Here is a 22,555-nt window from a genome sequence, read left to right as displayed (position 1 = left end):
CGTAACTGGTCACTAACCTACAGAATTGTTGAGAGTTGCAAATTTGAAAATACATGTAAAAAGCGTGGCACATCCTGAGAGCTAAACATCAGTGTGTGTTCTTATCGTTGAGTTTATTAACTGTTTTGGCGGAGGAGATGTACAGGAATTGAGAATAGAAAATCTTTATCAAAGAAAAGAATTTCTTACAAGGATGGAAAAGAGCAAGTCTGAAGATTCAAAAATAGCTAATCCAATCGGTATCAGTTTGAATTTTACCCCCACCCCCCTTCACTAGATATTTAGCACTTTTCTGAGCTCGGTCTTATAATTTGTAATTTCATGCGCCTCTGGTCTTCTCTACTTTGCTCAGGGCTGAATCCCTTAAGCAGAGGCTCCTCAGTGACAAACCGTCACAGCCCTGAGCCGGGAGTCCCGAGCGCCCGCAGGGTGCGGGCCGGGCTGCGCGCGGGGTGCTAGGACGCCCCCCGCCTCCCTCCCTGCCCCCCAGGCCGCGACTCCGCCCCGCCGCCAACTCCGTCGGGCTTCGCGGGCGCCTTTCTCTCGCGGGCCCGCCCTCCTCCGGGTGTGTGGCGGGCGCGGGAGGCGGGCCCGGCCCTGACGGGCTGCGACTCCGCAGCCAGAGGAGGGCGGGAAGGCGGCGGCGGAGGCGGGGACTGCGCCGGGCGGTAGCTGGCGCTGAGCGCGGTGGGAGCGGAGCGGGTGCCCGGCAGGCGCGGCTGGCGGCCTCCACCCGGTCTCGGCGCCGCAGCCCGACGCCTCTCCCGCCCCGGCTCCGGCTCCGGCTCCGCGGCCCGAGGCGCGGCGCACGCGGAGGAGCGGTGAGCCGCCGGTAGGTTGCCTGGGGACTGCTGTTCCGTCTGCAGCCTTTTGTGCTGCTGGAGAGGTGGTGACGGGTGGGTGGCGGTGGCGGTGGCGGTGGCGGGGTGCCCCAGTAACCGACTCCCGGTGCCAGCCCCAGTCGCGGCGCCGCCCCTTCCTCCCTGCCTCGTGTCGGGGCCGGGCGCGCGGAGCCCGCGCGGTGCTGGCGAGCCCCGGCCGGGCGGGCCTCCGGGGTGGGCGGCCTCCGCGCCCCCTGGCCTCGGCCCGCGGGTCCCTGGACGCCGGAGCAGGGGGCTGGGGTTCAGTGAACTGGGTGGAGCCCTTGCCGGGTGCGGGGAGCCCGCGGTTCCTTGGCACAGGGGTGGGGCCGGAGACGCCGTGAGTGTGCAGCGCGTGTGAGTGAGTGTGCGGAGGCGTGCGCCCGTGTGCGCGCGGCGTGCGCCCGCCGGGGAGCTGCGGGGACTCGGCGACCGCAGCGCCGCTCCCCGGGGGAGGCAGCTCGGCAGCTCGGAAGCTCGCGCTCGCCGCCGCGCCGCCGTGCCGGCTCCGCGGGGCAGCGGGCCCGGGGCCCCCTTGAGAAGCGGCTCTTTCCCAGGCCTGGGCGCCGGCGCCGCGTGCCCGGCCGTCCGCGCGGTGCGGCTGCCCGGGCGGCCTCGTCCCGCCGCCCCCTCGCCCGCGCAGCAATCCGGAGCGGGGCGGGGGCGAGGCTGCCCGCGAGCCTGCAGCCGCTGACGGCTGAGGGGCCGAGGGCGCGGCGGGGACCGGCGGGCCGGCCTTGATCGGGGGCGCGCGTGTGGCTTGGCGCCGGGTGCTGGCCCGAAGCGAAAGCGGCAGATGTCGCTGGGCATCGCCGCCCTCGCCCCACCTGTCGCGGGTGGACTTTGGGGCGGGTGGGAAGCGGAGGAAAGGGCTTTCCTGGCGGGCGGCAGTCAGACCGTGAGCGGGAGGCCCCATTGTGCGGCTGCCAGACTCGAGCGGTGGAATCTGCAAACCTCTGCCAGGGAGGAGCCGGGAGCACGGCGGGAAGGGCGGCCGGTCCTGTCCCCCGCAAGTGTTCCTCGGCCTTGGGGTCTCTCCGCCGCGTCGCCCGCGCCAGCCTGCACGCAGTGGGCTCGTAATTTGTTTCAGGCAAAGATGGTGAGTGGGAGTGGGCACGGCTGTGGCGCACAGGTAAAACCGGGGCTGGGAACTTTTTCATCGTTTGAGGAATGGGAGGAATGGAGGCAGAAGCATTTTATAGTGCGCTTGCTACTCCTAGCCGAAAGAACAATTCTTGCACAACATTTCTGACGTTACTAGACTTCAGTTGACGTTCTTTTTTCAGATGAGCCACCCTACAATTTAGAGTTAGTTGGCTGGTTTGATTTTAACCCTGCAGAGCAGGTAAGACGCTAGAGGGATAGAAATGACCTCTTCCCAAGTTTATGTCCCCAGTTATTTTAAAATGCAGTACTGGTTATTATTGCAGAAGCTTTTGGTACTTTAACTTAACATTATGATTTATGCTTACACAATTATGTTTAATCAATGTTTCACAGGTTTCTCAGTGTTTTATTATATGCCTGTGTGCATTATAAAGTTAAGAAAATGACCAAAATGAAATATAAGGATTAACGATCCCAGAGGCCTCTTGATTTGATAAGAATATGTTTCTGCCAAAAGTTTATAAGCAAATAAGAGTGTTTAGTAGTAACTATTCCAGGATATAAGACATAGAGTATTTATTGACTTTGCATATAGTCAGTGAATTTATTTACTTTCTCTGTGTAATTTTATATACTTTGGAGAGGTGTTGTGCACATTAACACTTAAGTATTTAGTGTTGTGGGGATAACAAAACTTTATATAAAGGATTTAAATTTTTATTCTTGGGGGTAAGGGGGTGGTCAGGTCTTCTATTCCAGAGAGAACTCTGATTTTGTCACCTGTCTACCAAAACATATTCTTAGTTTTAAGCTTTCATCTGGAAGTTTAGCCAATTCCATTGTGTACACCTGTCCCATTTCGGTTATGCTTCCAAAAAGGCAGATTTTTTGTAAAGACAGCATGTAGACCTGCAGTTCTAATTAACCTTTAGTCTTATTTGTAGTGAAACTGAATTTTTTTCTAAAATAGGTAGAAGGATGATTTCACCTAATGATAAGACATTGATAATCTAGCTTTAATTTCTACTAGCAGAAATAGAAAATGAACTGATTTTAAAAGAAACACATTAAAATAACTGATAGTAAAACTATTGAAAGAGCTGATACTACAGAAACACATTTTTGTCTTACTGAACCCGTTATGGGTTGTCTTACCACGTTGGTGAGGTTAATGATTTGTTTGTAAGGTCAAGGATGGTTTCAGAAAAGTCACACCCTATTTAACTCTTCTTAAAAATTATTGATGATTACATTTTATGAGTTGCAAATGAAAAAGTAAGATTATTTTGAAGTAAACTCTAAAATGAGCATGTATGCACAGCTAAGCATTTTGTTTTCATCATATGTGTTATTAAATCATTTTATTTCTGCTCAGCATTCTTATACTTGAGAGATGTTTTGGTCCTCTCTTTTAGTGTTTTTAGAGTTATCTTTGAGACTAGTGGTTGCAAAATATTTTCATTAGTCTCAATGGAACTTTTAAAAATTGCTATCCCCCCCCGCCAGGTGGTTTTCATTATTGGTTTCTTCTCAAATAGCCACTCTGAGAAGTACTACCTGTTTCCATTTTTGTGTGTGTGTTTTGAGAGCTAGAATTAGAACCCATAACTTCTACTCTATCGATTTTTTCTTTGCCTAAAATTTATCATTTTTCATAATATAATCTTTAATGATTAGCGGGATTCATTTACCAAAATTCACAAGGACTATGTGCTGACCTTCACATTTATAGCCTAATGATTTGGAAGTGATAGATTTTGTGAAATTTCTTCTTATTGCTATTTTGTTACTAGATCTATGCTGAAGCCTGAGTTTTATGGCTTTTTTGTATGTAGGGATTTTGTGCGGGCTTAAACATTTCCATGTGGAGCTTTCTGTAGTTTTGGGAAAATCACTCCTTTCTCTGGGTTCCCAGTGCCATTCAGGTTTATTGTTATATCAGATTTATGTATTCCCATGTCTGTCTTTCCCTCTCACCTAGCTTCAAGCTTTACTTTTTGTATTCGCCCCAGTGCATGTACAGTGCTGGGGCATGATAAGACTTGAAATGTTATTGAATGACTGAATGAGGAAATGAATAATTAAATGGCTGAGTGGATTCACCCAAACAGATACTCCTCAGACTTGTATTAGAACCCATTATGCAAGCAGAGGATCCTCCCTCCGTCCTTCCCTCCCTTCCTTCCTTAAGTCATTGCCTTTCCCTTGTTATATATTACTTTTGAGTAGGACAACAGGGTAATTGCCAGACTGGGACACTTTTGAGCCATAAAGAGGGTGCTGTAAGTAATTATGCTAGGGCACTGGTGGCTTTGACCTGAGACCTGTGGCCACTCTTCTTTTGAAGGACATTCTTCTTGATTTACCTCTGATGATATCTATCATCTTGCCTGAGAAATGTGACACACTTGCTAGTTGATGTTTGCAAACTTTTCTATTTGTAGAAGCCTCATTTGCAGTCAAATGTTGGGCGTCTTTTGCTTAATCACTCATGGTTTCCCTATCCAGAGGCCGGTGGGCAGCACTTGACCATGCTTAATTTTTCCTATTTTCCCTGGTTGTAGGATAGTATCACAGGGCTTTCTGTTTGTGTCAGCTGCTTATAGCTGAAAGCGTTACATACTCCAGTCTGCTCTGTTTGTTTTTTCTATGCAGCATTTAGTCCGTCTTGTAAGAATTCCACGTGAGTTGTTTCCCTTCCTGCCGATTGTTTTTGAGAGGAGACCCGTTGATATCTTGCCAAGCCTTCATGTTCAAAACATTGGCCAGAATCAAGTGCAAGAGTTTTTATCAATTTTTAAAATATTCTAAAAATGTTATTTCAAAAGTATATTTTGGGAACTTTCATATTACAACGTTTGTTTCTAATGGAAGAGGGGTCACTATAATGTTTTATTGGATTTTTTTATAGGCAATCTCTTAAAGAAGGAATATTCTTTCAGTAGTTTCTGGCCTTGTTCTTTTAATTTTTTTTCTCTTTTTCACTATCTTCTTCATTGTCTTCTTAGTACCTGTGCATGGATAGCAGGCGATTACAAAACAGTAAGCAGAGTCAGAAATGAGTAAAAACTGAGAAATGAAACAGAGCTCCTGCACCTTGGTTTTGCCCTCTGTGGCTCTCTCGGACTCTGTTTATATTCTATTTTTGGCTTGGCACTGGCATAATAGGGATAATCAGTTACTACGCTTTGTTTACTATGAAATTACTGACCATTTCCTAAACTTCCACATCAGCTCCATTGCAAGAGTTAGATAATTGCTCTAAGGCTTCTGTACTTTCAAATCTGGAATGAACTTGCCTATCTAAAGCCATGTCAGTGGGCTTTGGAGTCAGATGGTTTGGGGCTCAGATTCCTGCTCTGACTCTCAGTATTACTCGATCAAATACTTTTCAGTGGGGATATTTTCCTCATGGAGTAGTAGTTAAGATTAAATGGAGTATAGCATTTACCATGTAGAAGGTGCTCAAAATGTTAGTTTCCTTTTATATCTCTTCCCTATTAAAAATTTGTTTACTTAAATAAGAAATCAACTTGAACTTACATTAGTATTGGGGAAATCCTTTGGCAGAAAAATTACTATGCCTGTGTTCCCTTGGGACGCACTGGATTGTTTTAAATAGAAATTTTTATTGTTAGGTAACCATTGTTACATTACAGTTCACTTTATGTTAAAACCAGAGTCTTCATTGGTGAGGTAGAACCAAGTCTTAATTACCTAGGTTTCTTGGTTACCCAATTTGAAAATAGTTTGTGGCAAAAGAAATGAAAGGGAGTGTGTTACCTAAATCTAAAGTTCCAAAGGCTGAAACACTTTAGTTTCTTGGAATGACAATTCTTGGTGCATGAGCTTTTCCAGTTTCTTAAGCTATGAAAGCAAATACCTTTAATTCAGTGACTGTGCATTTCCTTTGAATAAAGCTCTTCTGGGCTGGTAAGGAAAGTAATAAAGTGACAAACTCCTTCCCCTTTCCCTTGCTGTGTATTGTCGGGACTGTTGCCACTTCTGGCTCTTTGCACCTATGTAGGTAAAATGTGTCCGTGGGGTTCCTTTGAGGCTCCCCTTACCCCAAGGTTCAACACAACAACAGAAAACCCGACAACCAAAGAAACCTTTACATGTGGAAAGGACCTTGGGAGTTTTCTCTTACACCTTTACCTCCCCAGGTAAGAGGGGAAGGCACACAGGAAATGCTAGAAACCTCTAGCAGTGTGATAACTCTAAAGGAGTGCTTTCTCAAGGTGTTCTGTTTTGTTTTTAATGTTTTCCAAGAGCCTTCTAATCATTTGCCTCACAGCAGTCTTATGAAGGATTTTTATTGTTGCTATTTTATGGCTAAAATGAGTAGATACCAGAAATTAATTGCATAATAACATCACACATCATAAAGGGCTTTGCAGCATGCAGAGCACATTCGTTTCCCTCCTCATCTCAGTTGATCCACATAACTACTGTATGAGGGAGGAAGGATGCTGTTGTCCTCAAATTAAACATTGCTCTTTGTGCAAGGTCAAGAGGCAGAGTTCTTAGCAAGACTAGGGCTAGGACCTGCTCTTTTGACCCTAGCCTCAGGGTTATTTTTTTTATAGGATACTGTGAGTCTATTGAACCTATGAATAAGTAGAACTCAGGTGGTGGAACCAGCATTTAAATCTCTAAGATTTAGCCCAGGTAGCTATTCTTAGTCTCTAGGTAGAGCTTAAGCAGCAGAACACAGTGGAACAAGCTTGATAAAATGTTTGAGGTTTAATTTAGCTGAACAAATTCAAAATTACTTTAATTAAATTAATTACTATTGTATCCTGTATAATCTGTACCTGGTATTAGTACCTCCTGCTAGTTTCATCCTGTTTTGCTGTTAGAATTGGTATAATTGCTTTATAAGTTTTGTTACTTGTTAAATTAAAGGTTTATTTTTGTATCTCATGTTTAGTATCTGGAATAGAGCAGAAAAATTATTATGCCTGTGTTCCCTTGGGACTCATTGGAAATTGTACAGTGATATCTTCTGGGATTTAATCTGGTGAGTTATGTTTTGTTTTTTCTGTTTGTTAACCAGTTGTATGAACATAGTATCATAATGTGTTTTAAGAACTACATGAACAGATAATGTGAAATCTCAGTATATTATTGCAAATATGTATATTCTAATTATGAAATTTTTAATGGCGAGAACAGAAACTATTGTTGTAAAATGGTAACACTATGTTTGAAATTTTTGACTTTTTGGTTGAGTAGATTTCCGTTTTTTTAATTCCTGCAAGATAAAGGAGATCTTATGGAATATTCCAAAATATAGCAGTTAGGAGGTAGTTGTTCTAATTTCAGGGAAATTTCAATAAAAACAGTCTCCAAAGATTGGCAAAGTAACCTGCAAAAAGTTCTAGTTGTATATTATTATACATAAAGATTGGCAAACAGATGACTGAAAGGAACATCATTTTCACTTAGGTGAATAGAGGTTTGCTGCAAGTGTGACATTCCTTTTATCACACTATGAATGTAAACGGTTGAAAATACCCAATGCTCTTGTTTTCCTTCCGTTGTCTTTTTTCAGTATGTCATCTGTGTATCTGTGCTGACACCATTGTTCATGTGGCTCCCAGTCTTTGAAGGGGAAAAATAATTAATAATGGCCTTTGTAACTCTTTAGCATTTTAAAAACTAGGTTCATATGAATTCATGCTTTGGTATGTCATTCTACTAGGCCAATGTCTTTGTAGGCCCTTTCTTTGAACTATCTGGTCATAATCCTTGAAAAGAGCCGTTTCATAGTAAGTAATTTCCAAATTATCAGTCAGCAGCAGAATCAAAGGGATGATGGAGAAACACAATGAAATTGCATTTTAAAACATTGAAAAAATGGAAATGTTACCAAAATTTTGTTCTGAAAAAAAGAGCAAGAAGTTTGAAAATCCTAAGTACAAAGTACTTTTAGAGGATCTTGAATAGGAATGTGGCTGGGTCACTAACTCATACAACTGAAATAAAGCACAAAACTTTGGTCCTCCAAGTTCTACAGCTGCTCAAGTTGTATATTCTCAGAATCAGAGGTTTTGGTTTTTTAAAATATGTCTTTATTGATTTCAGAGAGGGTAAGGGAGAGAGAGAGAGAGCTAGAAACATCAATGATGAGAGTCATTGATCGGCTGCCTCCTGCACGCCCCCTGCTGGGGATCGAACCCGCAACCCGGGCATGTGCCCTGACCGGGAATTGAAGATTGATCTCCTGGATCCTAGGTCGATGCTCAACCCCTGAGCCACACCCATTAAGAAGGTATCTTAATGGTTGCCCAGTCTATGTTTGAATACCTTAAGTGACAGGTAACTTTCTACTTCTCAAGTTGGTTCATTTCCCCTTTTGCAGCTCTGCCAGAATCTCCTATTTATATATATAACTATATAACTATGTATACTTATGTCTGTATACATATGCATATGAAGAGATACAGATACACACACACATACTCCTGTAGCTACAGGGACAGGAAATTCAGAGGACCATCAGAAACTTGGAAATATGTAATAGCTTCTGTTTTTTCAAGTCAGAGTTATGAAAGTATACTTTATATACATTAAAATTCATCTTTTAAGATATAGAGTTTGATGAGTTTTGACACATATATCCAGTTGTGTAATGACCACTACAGTCACCATCCCCCCAAATTCCCTTGGACCCCTTTATAGTCTGTTCCCTTCCCCCAGCCCCAGCCCTTGGAAGTCATTGATTTTAGTCCAATAGTTTTGCCTTTTCCAGAATGTCAAGTAAGGGGAATCACAAAGTATGTAGCATTTTCTGTCTGCTGCTTTCACTTACTGTAATCCTGGTTTGCGCCTTTTCATTGCTGAGTGGTATTGGTATTTTATTTATGGATGGAGCACAGTTTATCCGTTTCCCTGTTGATGGACGTTTGCATTGTTTCCAGTTTTGATGATTATGAATGAGCTGCTATAAGCATTCACATTCAGTTCTTTGTCTGAACACATATTTTCACGTGTCCTAGGTTAATATCTACAAGTAGCGTACGTGGGTTGTTTAATAAGCATTTATTTAAATTTGTAAGAAATTGTCTAACTTTTCCAAAGTGCCTGCACCTGACAGAGGCTTTCGAGAAGCTAAAATAACTACACCAAAGTGTAGGCAAATGAAGGACCTGATTCTCACCCAGCACAGATTTATTTTTATTTTATATCCAGTTTTAACAAGTTTGGTTAGCAGATTTTTTAAAAGCCCACATGGATTAGGAACAGTAAACTTGAAGGCCTTAGGGATAGGTTGTTAGCAATTGGAAGCAACCAAAAATGATGGTCACTAATATGACTATAATTATTGATTTTAGATAAGGGGGGCAGGAACTTACAGAGGTGAAATTCTTCTGTCGGATAAGTTCTGTCGGACAAGGTCCCAGACATGTCAGCATCTTAGAATTACCTGGGGATCTTTTACAAATTTCAGAGGCCAGGACAAATTAAATCACAAATCTGGAGTAGAGCACAGATATCAATATTTTTTTGAAGCTCCTTAGATCATGTCAGTGTGTAGACAAGTTTGGATCCACATGATAGAAGCCAAGCAGGATGGACTCAGAGGAGCAATGACCCTGGAGCTAGGAGGCCTGGGACTGCCTAATAGCTTTGGGCAAGATCCTGCCTTCAGGGTCATCTTCTCTGTAATCGGAGGTTCCATGTAGGTGAGTTCCAAGATGATTCTGCACTAAAATTTGACAGTTCTTGATATCATTAAACTGATAATAGCCGTACTTAAGAGATTCCATTTCCCAAGGAATGGCTCTAGGCTGAGTGGTTTGTTTCAGGTACCTCTGGAACAGAATTCTGTTCGCATGATGGCATTTTTGTTCTGTATATTTAGAAAGTTATGTTATATCTGTTTTCTCTTAAGCGATACTGCTGTATGTTTCTAAAACAGTTTAAGCATATGGAGCAGTTTTTTTTATTACTAAGGGTGACTTTTTTTATAAGTCTGATTTATAAAAAAAAATTCAGTATTTCTCAAAAATAATTTTTTGTGTAGCAGTTGTGAAACTTATCAGGTATTTTCAGAGATGGTCTCAGGAGCTAAGGCATCTAGGTTATATTTTTAAAACGTCGCTCCCTTTGCCAAATGTATAGGAAGTTTGGCCTCTTGGAGAGTGTTCAGAGGTGACCTGTTTCCATGCGGGTCACAGTGGTTTGAATGTGCTCACCTTGGTGCGTCGGGTTCCGCTGCATGTGTATTGAAGTTTGGATGTTTGCTTTAGTTTCAGCCAAAATTGACAATTGTGTGCTGCGCCCATTGTGTTTAAAATGTGCACCATGTACATTTTTCTGGTAAATGTTAAAATGTTGCCTGTCTCATGTTGTTTAGTTTGAATCCTCATATATTTCAAAGAAGTATAGTGGTACCTGTGAACATGGCCAGGTCTTTCATATGTTTTATAAGTATATGTCAGTGCCATTGTTACCGATTGGGTTGTGAGAACTTGATCTTGAAGACCCTTAGGTGTCATTTGAAAAATTACATTTGGTCTTGGTACTTGTTTAGGAAACTCAGTTTTGAAAGCATTGTTTAAGTACAAGTTGACTTTTCTATTCTTGTTGCATTTTCTGTTTTAGACTCTTATATTCACTGAAGCTTTGCTCTTCCTGTTATTATAACAACACTTTTTCTATTTTCTGTTTTCAGTCTTTATTTTTGCTTTAAACTGTATATGAAAATTAATGGAAGCAATAAGGGTATTTGCTGGTTTCTGATTTTTAGTGTTGTGCAGTGCAGAAGTTAGCACTGGATCTGGTTTCTCAGTTCACATTTATTCTTATTGATGCAGTGGGAGTGGAGCCTGTTTCACATACCTACATTATATACCAAAGTGCTTTGTAATCATTTATCTTGGAAGTATGCTTTTTTGATACAAGGTTATTTTAGAATATGAAACAAATGCTTAGTCATGAATAAGTTCGTTAAAAACTTACTCGCAAGCGATTTTTCATGGTAAAATATGAAAAATTTGCTGCTAAATAGAGGCCATCTCTACTTGTAGTCATTCATTCCTGGTGAATGACTTTAAAAAAAAAATGTCTTTATTGATTTCAGAGAGAGGAAGGGAGAGGGAAGAAAGATAGAAACATCAATGATGAGAGAGCTGTTGATCGGCTGCCTCCTGCATGCCCCTGACTGGGGATCGAGCCCGCAACCCGGGCATGTGCCCTGACCCAGAATCGAACCTCGACCTCCTGGATCCTAGGTTGCTGCTCAACCACTGAGCCATGCCTGGCCGGGCCTGATGAATGATTTTTAATAAGAAATTTTGCAGTGTAAAATATTGGACATCCAAATACCAAGATATGCTGACTTTGAGACCGTTAGGCCTTTGTTGCGTTTAGCATCACCCTTTTATTGTAGATTTCCGGAATTAGAAAGTACCTGGACTTCCTTCGTTTCAGGTAGGACAGTACCTACACCACTTTGGCCCATTTGAAAGATGACCTGAGAAAGTTGATTCTGTAACTGCTTTCAGGATCTTGCTCCAGTATTTAAATTCAGTCAGGAAATTCTTAGGGATTTAAGAGCGTAGAAAGTTTTGTTTTCAGTCACATTGAAGAATGAAAGGTATGCTGCTTAGTCAGCATTCCACACAGCTGAAAATGAAATATTTGCCAGTCATTGCTCCCCTGGCTGAAACCCAGCCTCCACCCAGCTTTCTTAGTGCCACACAGTAGATGTTCTTTAGAAAAGCACTATGTAAGTAAAAAGAATCTAAAAACAAAATAAAAATCTAAGCAATTTGTAAGAGTCCTGGTTGTGCCATTCACATTCCTACTTCAGTATCAAGAGCTGAAGATGCTGAATGTATGACAATACCCTGCAGAGACCAATGAAACCACCTAAAAGATCTGTTAGTTTTGAGACTGTGCTATAGTTTATGGCAGAAGTATTGATGCTTTACAGCTAAAAAAAATGCAAACAATTTTAAACCCTTAGAATTACCCATTAGAGAAGTTCACTATATATTACAGCTGTGTATGGAATGGATTTAAAGTGAGCATTTTCGTGTTCCAATGCAGCAAGACCATGATTCAGAATTTTTACATTGAGGGTTGACCTTAGTTACTTAGTCAAATATTTGTGAGAGGCTATTGGGAATGCTTATTTCTTTAACTTTCTGGTTAAGTAGTGTTTTCTACTGGGAGTATGTTGTTCATGTCATCAAAGTAGGCAGGTTTTTGACACCAGGTTGCTTGGTCGAAATGTCCAGAGCTCTTAACGTCTAGTTAACTATGTAGGTTAAACCATTGTCTATCAGGTAGATGCCTGAAGATCCTGTGGGTTAATTTTACCCATGCCAGGTGGCGTGGTGTTCCTGGCTGCTGGAAGCTTAACCAGTGATAGTTACTCATCTAACGTGCCTTTTTCACATCACATCACATTTTGACCTTTATGCATTGCCTCACGCCTCACTCCACTTTCCTATTTTTCTAGGGACTTATTTTCTAGCTACTGTATAGTTTTTGCCCTTTTCTCTCAAACCTTTGTATCCTGCCATCCTTTACTCTTAACCCCTAGAGATTCTAAGAATTCCTGGTGGTCTGCCTTGATGCAGCAGGATGGAGTTCACGTGGGAGCAAATTTTTGATGATCCTCTTGGCCACAGGAGCCTGTGCTCACTCTTCTTTGCTGTGACTTTTTGTACATGCTTAACTTGCTTAGCAATTTCTATCCCTTATAGGCAAAAAAAGATGACTTTCGGCCTAGCTTCTGTTTGAATTATCCAATTCAGAATGGGTAGGGTGTGAATAATGGATTTTAGGAAGTTCATAATTTACCAGATGCGACTTCTGTAAGGTGACTGGTGGAAATCCGTGGACTGCCGTAGACTGCCAGATTTGGAAGAGACCTGGACAGCGTCACTTCATGTGACCAATGCATGAGGTTCACCACTTGGGTCACTCTGGTTGGGTGGGTCGCCCAGTCTGTGTGTGTGCTTCCTTCCTTCCACAGCCCTGGTTATTTGGCCTCACTGAGCCCCCTCGGCTTTTCTTTTCAGAATAAAGCATCAGAATCACTTCCTGCCTGTCAGGTTATGTAGGTTGGAGGCCTTCAATAAGCTGTTCTCCGGGGCTCTTTCTGGACAACAGATTAGTGATAAAGGAAGGGTTAGTTTGTCATTTGGCTTAAAGTTAAACATTTGTTCCTTCAGCATAAAATTGGATGAAGCTTCCTATGGCCCTCTAAAGTTTATTAGATGATAAGTCTTTAGGGTTTGGTATGCAAATCAAAGTGGCTGGTAGTCACCTACTTCCATCCTTTCCATAGAGAAATAAATTACAGAATCAAATACAAATTTATTTTTACATTAATAAAACAGAATGAAACCAATTACTTTAAATCTAGAAGGGTTGAGGGGCTAAGGTATTTTGGATAATTTAAAATTGGAAATAGTCTAAGATTTAGAGTAAAAAGTAAGTAAAACTGTATTGATCCCTTTAGCATTTGTTTTACCTGAGGAATTATTATTAGTTTTTCAGTTGTGCCATAGATGTGGACCGTAGTGAGGGCAGGATGGTGTCTAGTAACTGCCTAGTCTTGGTTTATTTATTTTCTACTGAAGGAAGTGCAAATATGCAAGCGAAGGAATCAGATAGTGGCTTTTCTTTAGCTTTCTAATTGCTTGGATTTTAAATGAAAACCCAAATTTTAGGAAATGCATCAGTTAGGAAAAGGTTTTGTTTTACAGAAGAATTCTTAAGAATTATTTAATATAATAGCCTTTTTCAATAAATATTTAATCTTAAAATCAAATGTTATTTGACATTTTGGTAAGCGATCTGAGATACTTAAAACTGTGTTAACTGCTTCTGAGGATCTGTAGATACAAAGTTCCTCAGAGATGGCATTATTATTTTGGTTTCCTTAGTATTTTATTTTGCAAAATTTATCTGCAACTTTCTAAGAACCTGGCCATTATTTGTGGTACTTCTTATCAGTGGGGTTTTCTAAACAATGTAATGCAATTATGATGATGAATAATATTATTATTCATTGTGAACTCCTCTGCCATTTACTGAACTGTTCAAAAGTGTAATTTCTTAGATGGTATAATTTTATGATTAAATGGTCAAATAAGATAACATAATATTTTATATATGTTTAATATTAAAATGATTTATTGGATTTAGGATTAACTTTTAAACTACAAAATGGTTATTTTTAAATAATTCATTGGGGATATGGAAGGAGGAACATTTTACAAGGTTTGGGGAAGCCTTGCCTGAAGACTTCTCCATACCATAAGAAAAAAATTTTAGGCCTAAATTGGAATCTTTGCAGAAATGGGTCAGCTTTTATCTTTTTATTATATGCCCCTTAAACACAGTTGCAAAGAATTGCAGGTGGAAGAGCCGAGCACTTATTTTAAATCAAATGATGGAAAAATGTAAAGATTTTATTTTCATGTTGGAAAGATTTTGTGGATTCTTGTGAAACTGTGTATGATTATTTTTATTTGCTTGATGTTGAGATCTGTATTTGATTTGCTTAATATCTCAGCAAGGAGCAAACTTTGAGTGATTACGCGGAGCTCTGTATTTAGAGAGGTATTGTTTTCTGTAGGCTTCTCCATCTGAACTGTTTAATAGTACTTTGACTGTAATGTAACCTGCCTTGAGTTCTTGGAGGCAGAGAAGTAGCAGTCATTTCATGCCTGCTCTGAAACATTTAATGGACAGATGAAAATCTGTCAGTTGCACTCTGGCTGCTTTTCAGGCTGCCTGAACTTTCTAAAATGAACCAGCTCTGCCCAAGGTTCTGCGCATTACACTCTTCTAATCTGTCTGTCTACTTTTAGGAGTGTGCCGAGTGGTGCCTAAAATGGAAGTAGATGTTAATGGAGAGACCAGAAGTACCCTGAGCACCCTGCCCTTGCCGGTGGCCGAGGTGAGCTCCCCGGGGAAGGCCGAGGCGGAGAAGCCCCGCTGCTCCAGCACACCATGCTCACCGATGCGCCGGACAGTATCAGGCTACCAGATCCTCCACATGGACTCTAACTATTTGGTTGGCTTCACAACTGGTGAGGAACTCCTGAAGTTAGCCCAGAAGTGCACAGGAGGTGAAGAGAGTAAGGGAGAAGCCGTGCCTTCCTTGCGCTCCAAACAGCTGGATGCGGGACTTGCACGTTCCTCTCGTTTGTATAAAACCAGAAGTAGGTACTACCAGCCATACGAGATTCCAGCTGTCAATGGCAGGAGGCGAAGGCGGATGCCCAGCTCAGGAGACAAGTGCACTAAGTCTTTACCTTACGAACCTTATAAGGCCCTCCACGGGCCTCTGCCTCTTTGTCTTCTTAAAGGTAAGAGGGCTCACTCCAAATCTCTGGACTACCTCAATCTAGATAAAATGAACATCAAGGAGCCAGCCGACACAGAAGTGCTACAGTACCAGCTTCAACACCTAACCCTCAGAGGGGACCGTGTGTTTGCTAGGAATAACACATGAATGGCCTGCGGGGCGTGTAGACCAGTTTAGGGCAGCCTGCACTCGGCTAGAAAAACCCACCGTTGTACTCTGTACAGGACTCTCCGCATTATAGATGGTTATATCAGCTAAGTGTTCCAGGAACATAAAAATAGTTTGGATCAAATTTTGAATACAGAAATAAAATCACAGGTACTTGGGGAGAAGTCGCCTAGAGCACGCAACTACAAGAAAACAGAATGTTGACCATTAGTTTGTATAGCCTTTTAGCTAGGAAAAAAAAGGCTTTGGTACGGTAAGATCTTTATGATTCTGACGCTCGAATTGGGAATGCTACCTGCTCGGTTGTTGCTGACTTGGTATGATTCATTAGAAATTTATATCTTAAGTACTCAAGTACTTCTTTAATCTCTGTATTTTACTATAAAATGTATGTAATGATTTGTTTTATGAAATTTAGAACTTGAACATTGCTGAATTGGACCACTTTTTATTTTTAAATATTGAGTTTAAATATTTTATAACTGGTTTTGCACTGAAAAGAAGAAGAAATAACATTTCAGATTGACAAGAATAATCTTTCTTCACTTGCCTCAATAATATTATTGAGCAATGAATTTTTTATTTCCGCATGGAAAGTTACTGATCTCTATGGCTGTAAAATATTTCTTTATAGCGTTATTAACATGTGTCTTAATAAAATTAAATTTGGGATACAAAGTATTTATTTTACAATAGGTGGGGGGTGGGGGAGCTTTTCCAGAAAGTTTCCAATATGAAGTTTTCATAAGTTGAAAAAGTTTCCTTTGGGCTTATTTTCTAATTTAAAATTCATCTGAAACTTTAAAATGGAAAGGATTCTTTTAGTTGTGAATTATAGGCATAATACTGTTTGCATCTGAATGTTCTGTAAGTGAATGGAACTTTAATAGAGGAGCTCATGATTTCTACTATTGAATGCTTAATCAAAGTATGAAGTGATACCATTCAGCATGGCATTGGGTCATCCAATTTTAGTTTTTTTGCAGCACAAGCACTCATTGAAATTCCAGTTTCTAGGATTAGTGTAGGAGCCTTAAGTGCTTCTACAGTTTTAATGGGTTAATCCTGGATTACTTAACAATTTATGTCAATTGCACTGGTTTAATTTGTTGCTAAAGAAATATTGCCCTGGCTTTAGTAACAAATACAGCTCAACTATTCTTGAATATATTTTGGAAAAAAAAGTATGTAACTTATCTTTTGTAAAAGTTTCTATTTCTTTTTTTGACTCTTGAAGGTGCAATTTATTACAGAATTGGCATTTCTGGCAGAATAGAACTGCTTATTTTAAATTTTATTTTGGGGGCTGGGAGTTTCTTAGGTGTTAGCACTCTTGCTTATAAAATAAGAACACCTTTTAATTAATGAGTGGACCATTCCTGGTGCAGTTGTGACTTTTCTTTAGCCAGAATGAATGGTGAACTATTTAAAGCAGAATAAGTATTAGAAAACCCTAGGGACTCTTAATCAACATTTATTATGCTTTCACTGAGGCAACCATGTGAAAGAACCTTGGTGAAGTTGGCCCACAGCTTACTGAGTTGATCAAATTTCTTGGTGGGCAGGAAATTTTCAGCTGTTGATACTTTAACGTAAATTGCACCTTTGTAACATATTGTATTGACGAACGATCACTAAGATTAACTATCTCTATACAGTCATTAGTTTGACAAGAAATAGAATCCTGTCAGATGCCAAAGAGTTGGGATTTTTACGTTTGATGATTAAACATCGTTATTTATTGATGATTTACCCTGTGGAACTGTGTTATTTCTAACTATGAAATAAAAGGGTGATGTAAACACACATTGTTGTGTGATGCTTTAACGAGGTCTACCGTCAATAGGCTGGTTACTGTTCAAGAATTTTGCCTAAGCACTTATTTTTAGGCCCCATTTTTGTTTAAAAAAATTACTTTGGGTGCTCATCCACGTTTCAAGGTAAAGGATGTATTCATGGCAATGACTGTATTCCGTGTGTACCTGTGAGAGCTGTCCCTGCCTGTGCACCTAAATAATTTCTTGAGCTAAATAAAAGTATGTAGCTTTTTGTTTTGTTTTTACTTAAAGACAGGTAAAACTCTGTGGCGAAAATAAAGGGGGTAATAGTTGGAGATATGGCACATTTGCTATGTCTGATTAGTAAAGATATGTAACTTTTAAGTTTGGTTTCCTAGAAAGTTTTGAAACTAGGTCAGTAGTTTTCAGAATGTGTTTGCAGAGCCCCTTCATGCATTTGTTCTTGCTTTCTCCGCACTCCATAGACTGGTGCTCCTATAGTGGATACTGTCCTATAGAGAAAAAAGGTTAAGCTGGATCTCTTTTAGCTGAAAGAAAATCCCATTTCCTTTAGTCTTTGAATGTGTTCTGTTTTTAACCCCTCCCCCCATTTTTATTCAGTTTAATATTCCATACTAAATAGGGCACATTTTGGCCATATATACCTGATGATGTTATGTTACAGACCTGCCCTTAACTACCTTGTAGTACCACCTAACTTTAATTTTTTTCTCAAAAATATGTTTTAGAGGCTCAGCTGATGCTTAAAGTAGCAGCAGAATTTCAGTCCTCACCTCAGTTTGAGGTGAGCTTCTCTTGCTCCTTGACTTCCATCCAGCTGCATTTGCACCTCTGGGTCCTGGGCTCCCATAGTCTGCAGTCAGGGAAGAAAAGACTCAGGATGGGTTAAAATGTAAACTCATTCAGAGCCCCAGATCTTCTGGGCTGCTGTTCCAGGCCCGTCGAGTCCTGTCCATTGCCCCTTATACCCTGTAATGCCCATGTGTGGGTCACTGTCTTTTTCCCTTCCCTGAGATATTTATTTAAATGATTCCAATATTGGGTTTGGGGAAGCTTTTAGAAGATTCCACATTAACTTTTAAAGGCAAATGGCCTTTTCACCAAAGAAAGAATATTTCTTGAGATCTTGAGAAAAGCAATCCATTTTTACTTATTTTTCTCATTTGAACACACTTTTAGCTCAGAAAGGTTTTTATTCCATTATAACCATTGAAAAAATTTTAAGGGAACTTTTCAGTGACCCTGGCCTAACCATTTGTTCTCAGTGATAGAAAGTAGGAGAGACTGTCAAGCTCATTAATGGCATGACTGCTCTAGAAGAGTCGAGGTGGAGAGAGAGCAAGGATGCACGTTACTGTGATGCAGAGAGGACAGCAAGTATTAAGTAAAATTGGCTTTTAGACAATATAATTTGATTAGAGAAATGGAAATTGATGAAGATTGCCTTGGAAATATGATAAATGCGATTAGCCAGAAGTGGAGGTTGTCAGCACTTAATGATGCGCTTCACTTCGTAATGTGCTTCTTTAAATAGGAATTATGAAATGGATCCTTAGCTATTTACGTTAAAAGAAAATGAGGGCTTTTCCTGGCTGAGGAGAACAGTATACTAGAAACAAAAGAAAAATGGGTTTGATCTGCTGTTTTGAGTTTGCTTAGCCCCTAGGACACTTTGTTACTCTCCTGGAGGGAGACGTTGAATTTGTCTTCTCGCCATTGTGAAACGACTTTTTCCAAGAGAAAAAGCCTGAAACCATGTCTCCTGAACGTTGTCCCCCATGATCTTGCGGTTGTCTTTGATGTACAGGTTCCTGGGAGAGCACAGGATGAGGGAAGGGAACTCTTTAAACAGAAGAATGCAGCATCTGCTGGAATGAAAAAGAGTAGCTATGCAGCCAGTGGAATCCTTAGGTGATCCTGGCTGGGGTGGCTTCTGGAAGGAAGAGCTTTGAAGCCTTTGCTTTTGTAGAAAAGCTAGCAGCACTTTCCAGGTGCCTGCTGATGCTCTCAGGAACAGTTATCACTGTGTGCCCCAGGGGAAGAGCAGGGAACACAGGGTCCATGGTGTTGTCCTGGGGCCTAATTCACCAAGAAGCAGAATCTTCACCAAACTTTTATGTAAAAGGGTTACACATGGCACATACTTGGAATACTTTGAATCATGTATCTTTGGCCTAACGCTTCAGTTAGGAATAGGAACATATGCAGTAAGATGTTCTGTCTTGAACTAAGATTTTGGCGAAGTGGTTAGAGCCAAGGTGGCAAGTACTGAGTGTGCCCCTCTGATGCGTGTGGCAGACGTCCCTAATCCAGCAGTGCAGACTCCGAGTCCAGATGTGGTCGCCTTATCTTCCTTAAGCCAGCTCTTCAGAGCAGCTGCCACTGAGCTGATCAGCATTACACTGGAGATAATACCTTTTTGCCCACCACACCCCACTGCAATGGATTATAGTGTGGATTGAAAAATGGTCTGAACGTTTATGAGTAGGAGACCGTTCTGGGCCCTCTCTTCTAACCAGAGAACAGAGGGGAATGGTCCCCACTACTACCACCCACAAGGCGCCTGCTAAGCACATGGAGACACTCTGGGGACAAAAGGACTTAAGGTCCATTTCACCTTCAAGGACTTGCTTCTTGAAGAAACATTCAGAGAGGAGGGCAAGGGGCATAAGAAATGCCAAATGAGTGCTTTATAGAATAAATAGCAATTAGAGAGAGAGAGGACCTTAAATCCTATGGGACTGAGATCTGAGAAAGTTCTACCTTGTTCATGTTTCTTTCAGTAGGCTGTCCAGCGTATTGGATGGGCTCACGTACCTTGCTGATCTGTGTAGAAGGTGAAAAAAGTACCTTCATAGGGAGGTCTAGGAGATGAAAAATATGGGAAGGCAAAAACTTAACGTAATAACTGAGTCTGTGAAGGAGCAGGGCATGCCAACGATGCTCAGCGGCTACTTACCCTGTTCTTAGTGGCCAGCTAAACTGGACTGACCCACTTTCTAGAAGTTAGGGTGGAGGTGTAGTTAAAGAACTGAAATATTGGAGTTGGGGGTGAGGGGGAGGTAACAGCTATGAGGGAATAAATCAATGGATATTTTAGTAATTTTTTCCCTCCTCTTGCACTGCAGTTAATCATGGGGTAAGGTGGGAATGACAAAGATGGCTTGCTTTAATTATTTTTAAAGTACATTTAAAAATGTGTATTCTTGTCATAATGTGTATAAGAAATTAAACTATATGGGAAGTGTTTTGCTCAAGAAGTTTCCTAATATAGACCATCTTTTGAAATGACCAATTGGAATGCTGTATTAGTTGGTAGATTTCTGTATTTTACTTTCTAATATTTATAATAAAGTGATTTTGTTATTTTTTATTAATTGTTTCTCATTTTTAGTGTCATGCTCATCTAATAAGAAATTGATGTGGTTATAAGGAACAATGTTTAAGGGATTAAGATACTTATGGGTTTGAATCCTGCTTTGTGTTGGGCCACATCAGGTAATCCACTCAGAGTGCAAAAGATATTCATTACATGTGACAAAGAGACTTTTTTTTTTAAGAGGAAAAGGGCATATAATATTATATTGCGTATAAGTCCCCCCCTCCCCCAAATTCATTTCTTAAACGCATGCTGGATTAGGCCCTTAAAGTGAAATAGATGGGGATCATGTTTTTTTCTTCACATTTTCTTTAAATTGTCCCTTGCTGTTTTTGAGGATCCTTATGACTAGACTAGAGATACCAGAGAATAAGCAGTTGGAAGTGTGACTTTCACCACTGGGCCAGGTTACTCTATAGAAATCACGGGAAATGCTGCAAACGATTATAGTTCCTAATTTGTGAAAGAGAAAAGTTGTGAGAGCTCCCTCATTTGCGTTACCCTAGATCTCTAGTATGACTGGTAATGAGAGAGGGTTCCTTTGTGTATTGACAACCAGACGCATCACCTTAGGAGAGTCCAAACCGAAGGCTCAGAGAACTGTGATGGATTTTATATAAAGTACAAAAACACACACATTTTTGTTGAAATAGAACCACCTACTAAAGCAAACTGCTATATTTGTAGAAATTGATGCTCCTTCAAATTCACAGTTCAACCTTGGTTTATTCATCTACCAAATATTGGTTGTGATATTTGTACCCCCCCAGTGATGCCATATAATACAAGGTGAGTGAACACAGAAGTCAAAGTCAAGAACAAACACATAGTTGCGTTTTGAAATGACTGCTGCTAATGAACATGGGTTTTAGATTTTTTTTGAGCACAGAGAGGAGAAACTTCCTAATCCCACCATCAGGTAGGGAAAGCTTCGCCAGAGAAGTTATGCTTGGGCTTGGAGGGTGAGCAGAAGTTCGCCGCGTGGGTAGAAAGGCGAGGGCCTCCCAGGCAGAAGAGAACACTACATGGGAACATAACCCTGGAAAGGCCCCAAGGTTCATCCATTCTGCTTTTCCTACTATGCAAACCAACCTAGACAGAAGTATTTCATACATCTTCCTAAAAATAAAAATCTCTAGGAAAGGAGGTCATCGATTTGACCCACACTCTCCAGCGAAGAATTTAGCAGTGACATTTCAAATCGTGATAGTTAAGCTGCCCAGTAGTCCTTTACGGTCCGCATTTCTCCTAATTCAACAGCCTTTTTTTCCCGTACGTAACTTCTCTTGCCTCGAGGACCCTCTCAGTTTTTGTGGGTCTCTGGCAGTCTAGAGTTCTCACAGATACTAGCCGCACATACGTCTGGAAGAGGAAGTTTTGGGGACCAAGTAGCCAGTTTCAGGCCCTACCTGGGAGCCTGGCTGGAAACCCGGGGCCCTGAGAGAGAATCCGAGGTGTAGGATGAGTGGGGCGGGAATCCAGCCTGCTTTCTCCCCACTGCTTTTGTTTTCCCCAGGCTGAACGCGCTGGCTCTGCAAGCTCCAGAACTTACCCTTCGCAAGATCTCTTTTAAGACTAGAGGGTGGTGTTTTTGGAAACAGTGCATATAGGGCCGTGAGGTTTCAGGAAACTCCATCAGTAGAAACACCCTGAGCTGAGTTTGTCCGACCACTGTAGCCACTCCCGGAATTCTCTCCTGTGGGCCTCTTTCTAGGATTTAAAAAACTGCTGGGAGAGAGCGGGGAGAGGGTCGGGTGGAAAAGTCTGGGGCTGTTATTTTAATCTAAAGAATTTGTAATAGTCAACTGCTTATTTCTCTGTTCCTCTCTCTCTGCTCTAATTAGTCAGCTATAAATTAAAAACTATATATTGGAAGACCTTAAATGCTTGGCCCTTCACA

At 41.2% G+C, this 22,555-nt stretch overlaps 1 protein-coding gene across 5 annotated transcripts; it reads left to right on the top strand.

The window, feature by feature from the left end:
- Positions 1–573: 573 nt before the first annotated feature.
- On the top strand, positions 574–17,283 carry MACIR (macrophage immunometabolism regulator). 5 transcript variants are annotated; one of them, XM_081132517.1, is made up of 3 exons: positions 575–832; positions 6,901–6,990; positions 14,810–17,283. In XM_081132517.1, exon 3 carries the CDS (start codon positions 14,833–14,835, stop codon positions 15,454–15,456), a length of 624 nt encoding a protein of 207 aa, XP_080988643.1. In that variant the 5' UTR covers positions 575–832; positions 6,901–6,990; positions 14,810–14,832; the 3' UTR covers positions 15,457–17,283. The 5 variants fall into 5 exon arrangements, with proteins under 5 accessions (XP_080988647.1, XP_080988643.1, XP_080988646.1 ...); XM_081132520.1 differs by lacking the exon at positions 575–832 and adding an exon at positions 1,074–1,092; XM_081132518.1 differs by lacking the exon at positions 575–832 and adding an exon at positions 1,623–1,959.
- Positions 17,284–22,555: the final 5,272 nt, after the last annotated feature.

The sequence above is a fragment of the Miniopterus schreibersii genome (assembly GCF_964146895.1).
Source record: "Miniopterus schreibersii genome assembly, chromosome: 3".
In the NCBI taxonomy this organism is placed as follows: domain Eukaryota; kingdom Metazoa; phylum Chordata; class Mammalia; order Chiroptera; family Miniopteridae; genus Miniopterus; species Miniopterus schreibersii.
The sequence above is the reverse complement of the archived record's forward strand: the minus strand, read 5'-3'. Positions and strand labels throughout refer to the sequence as shown.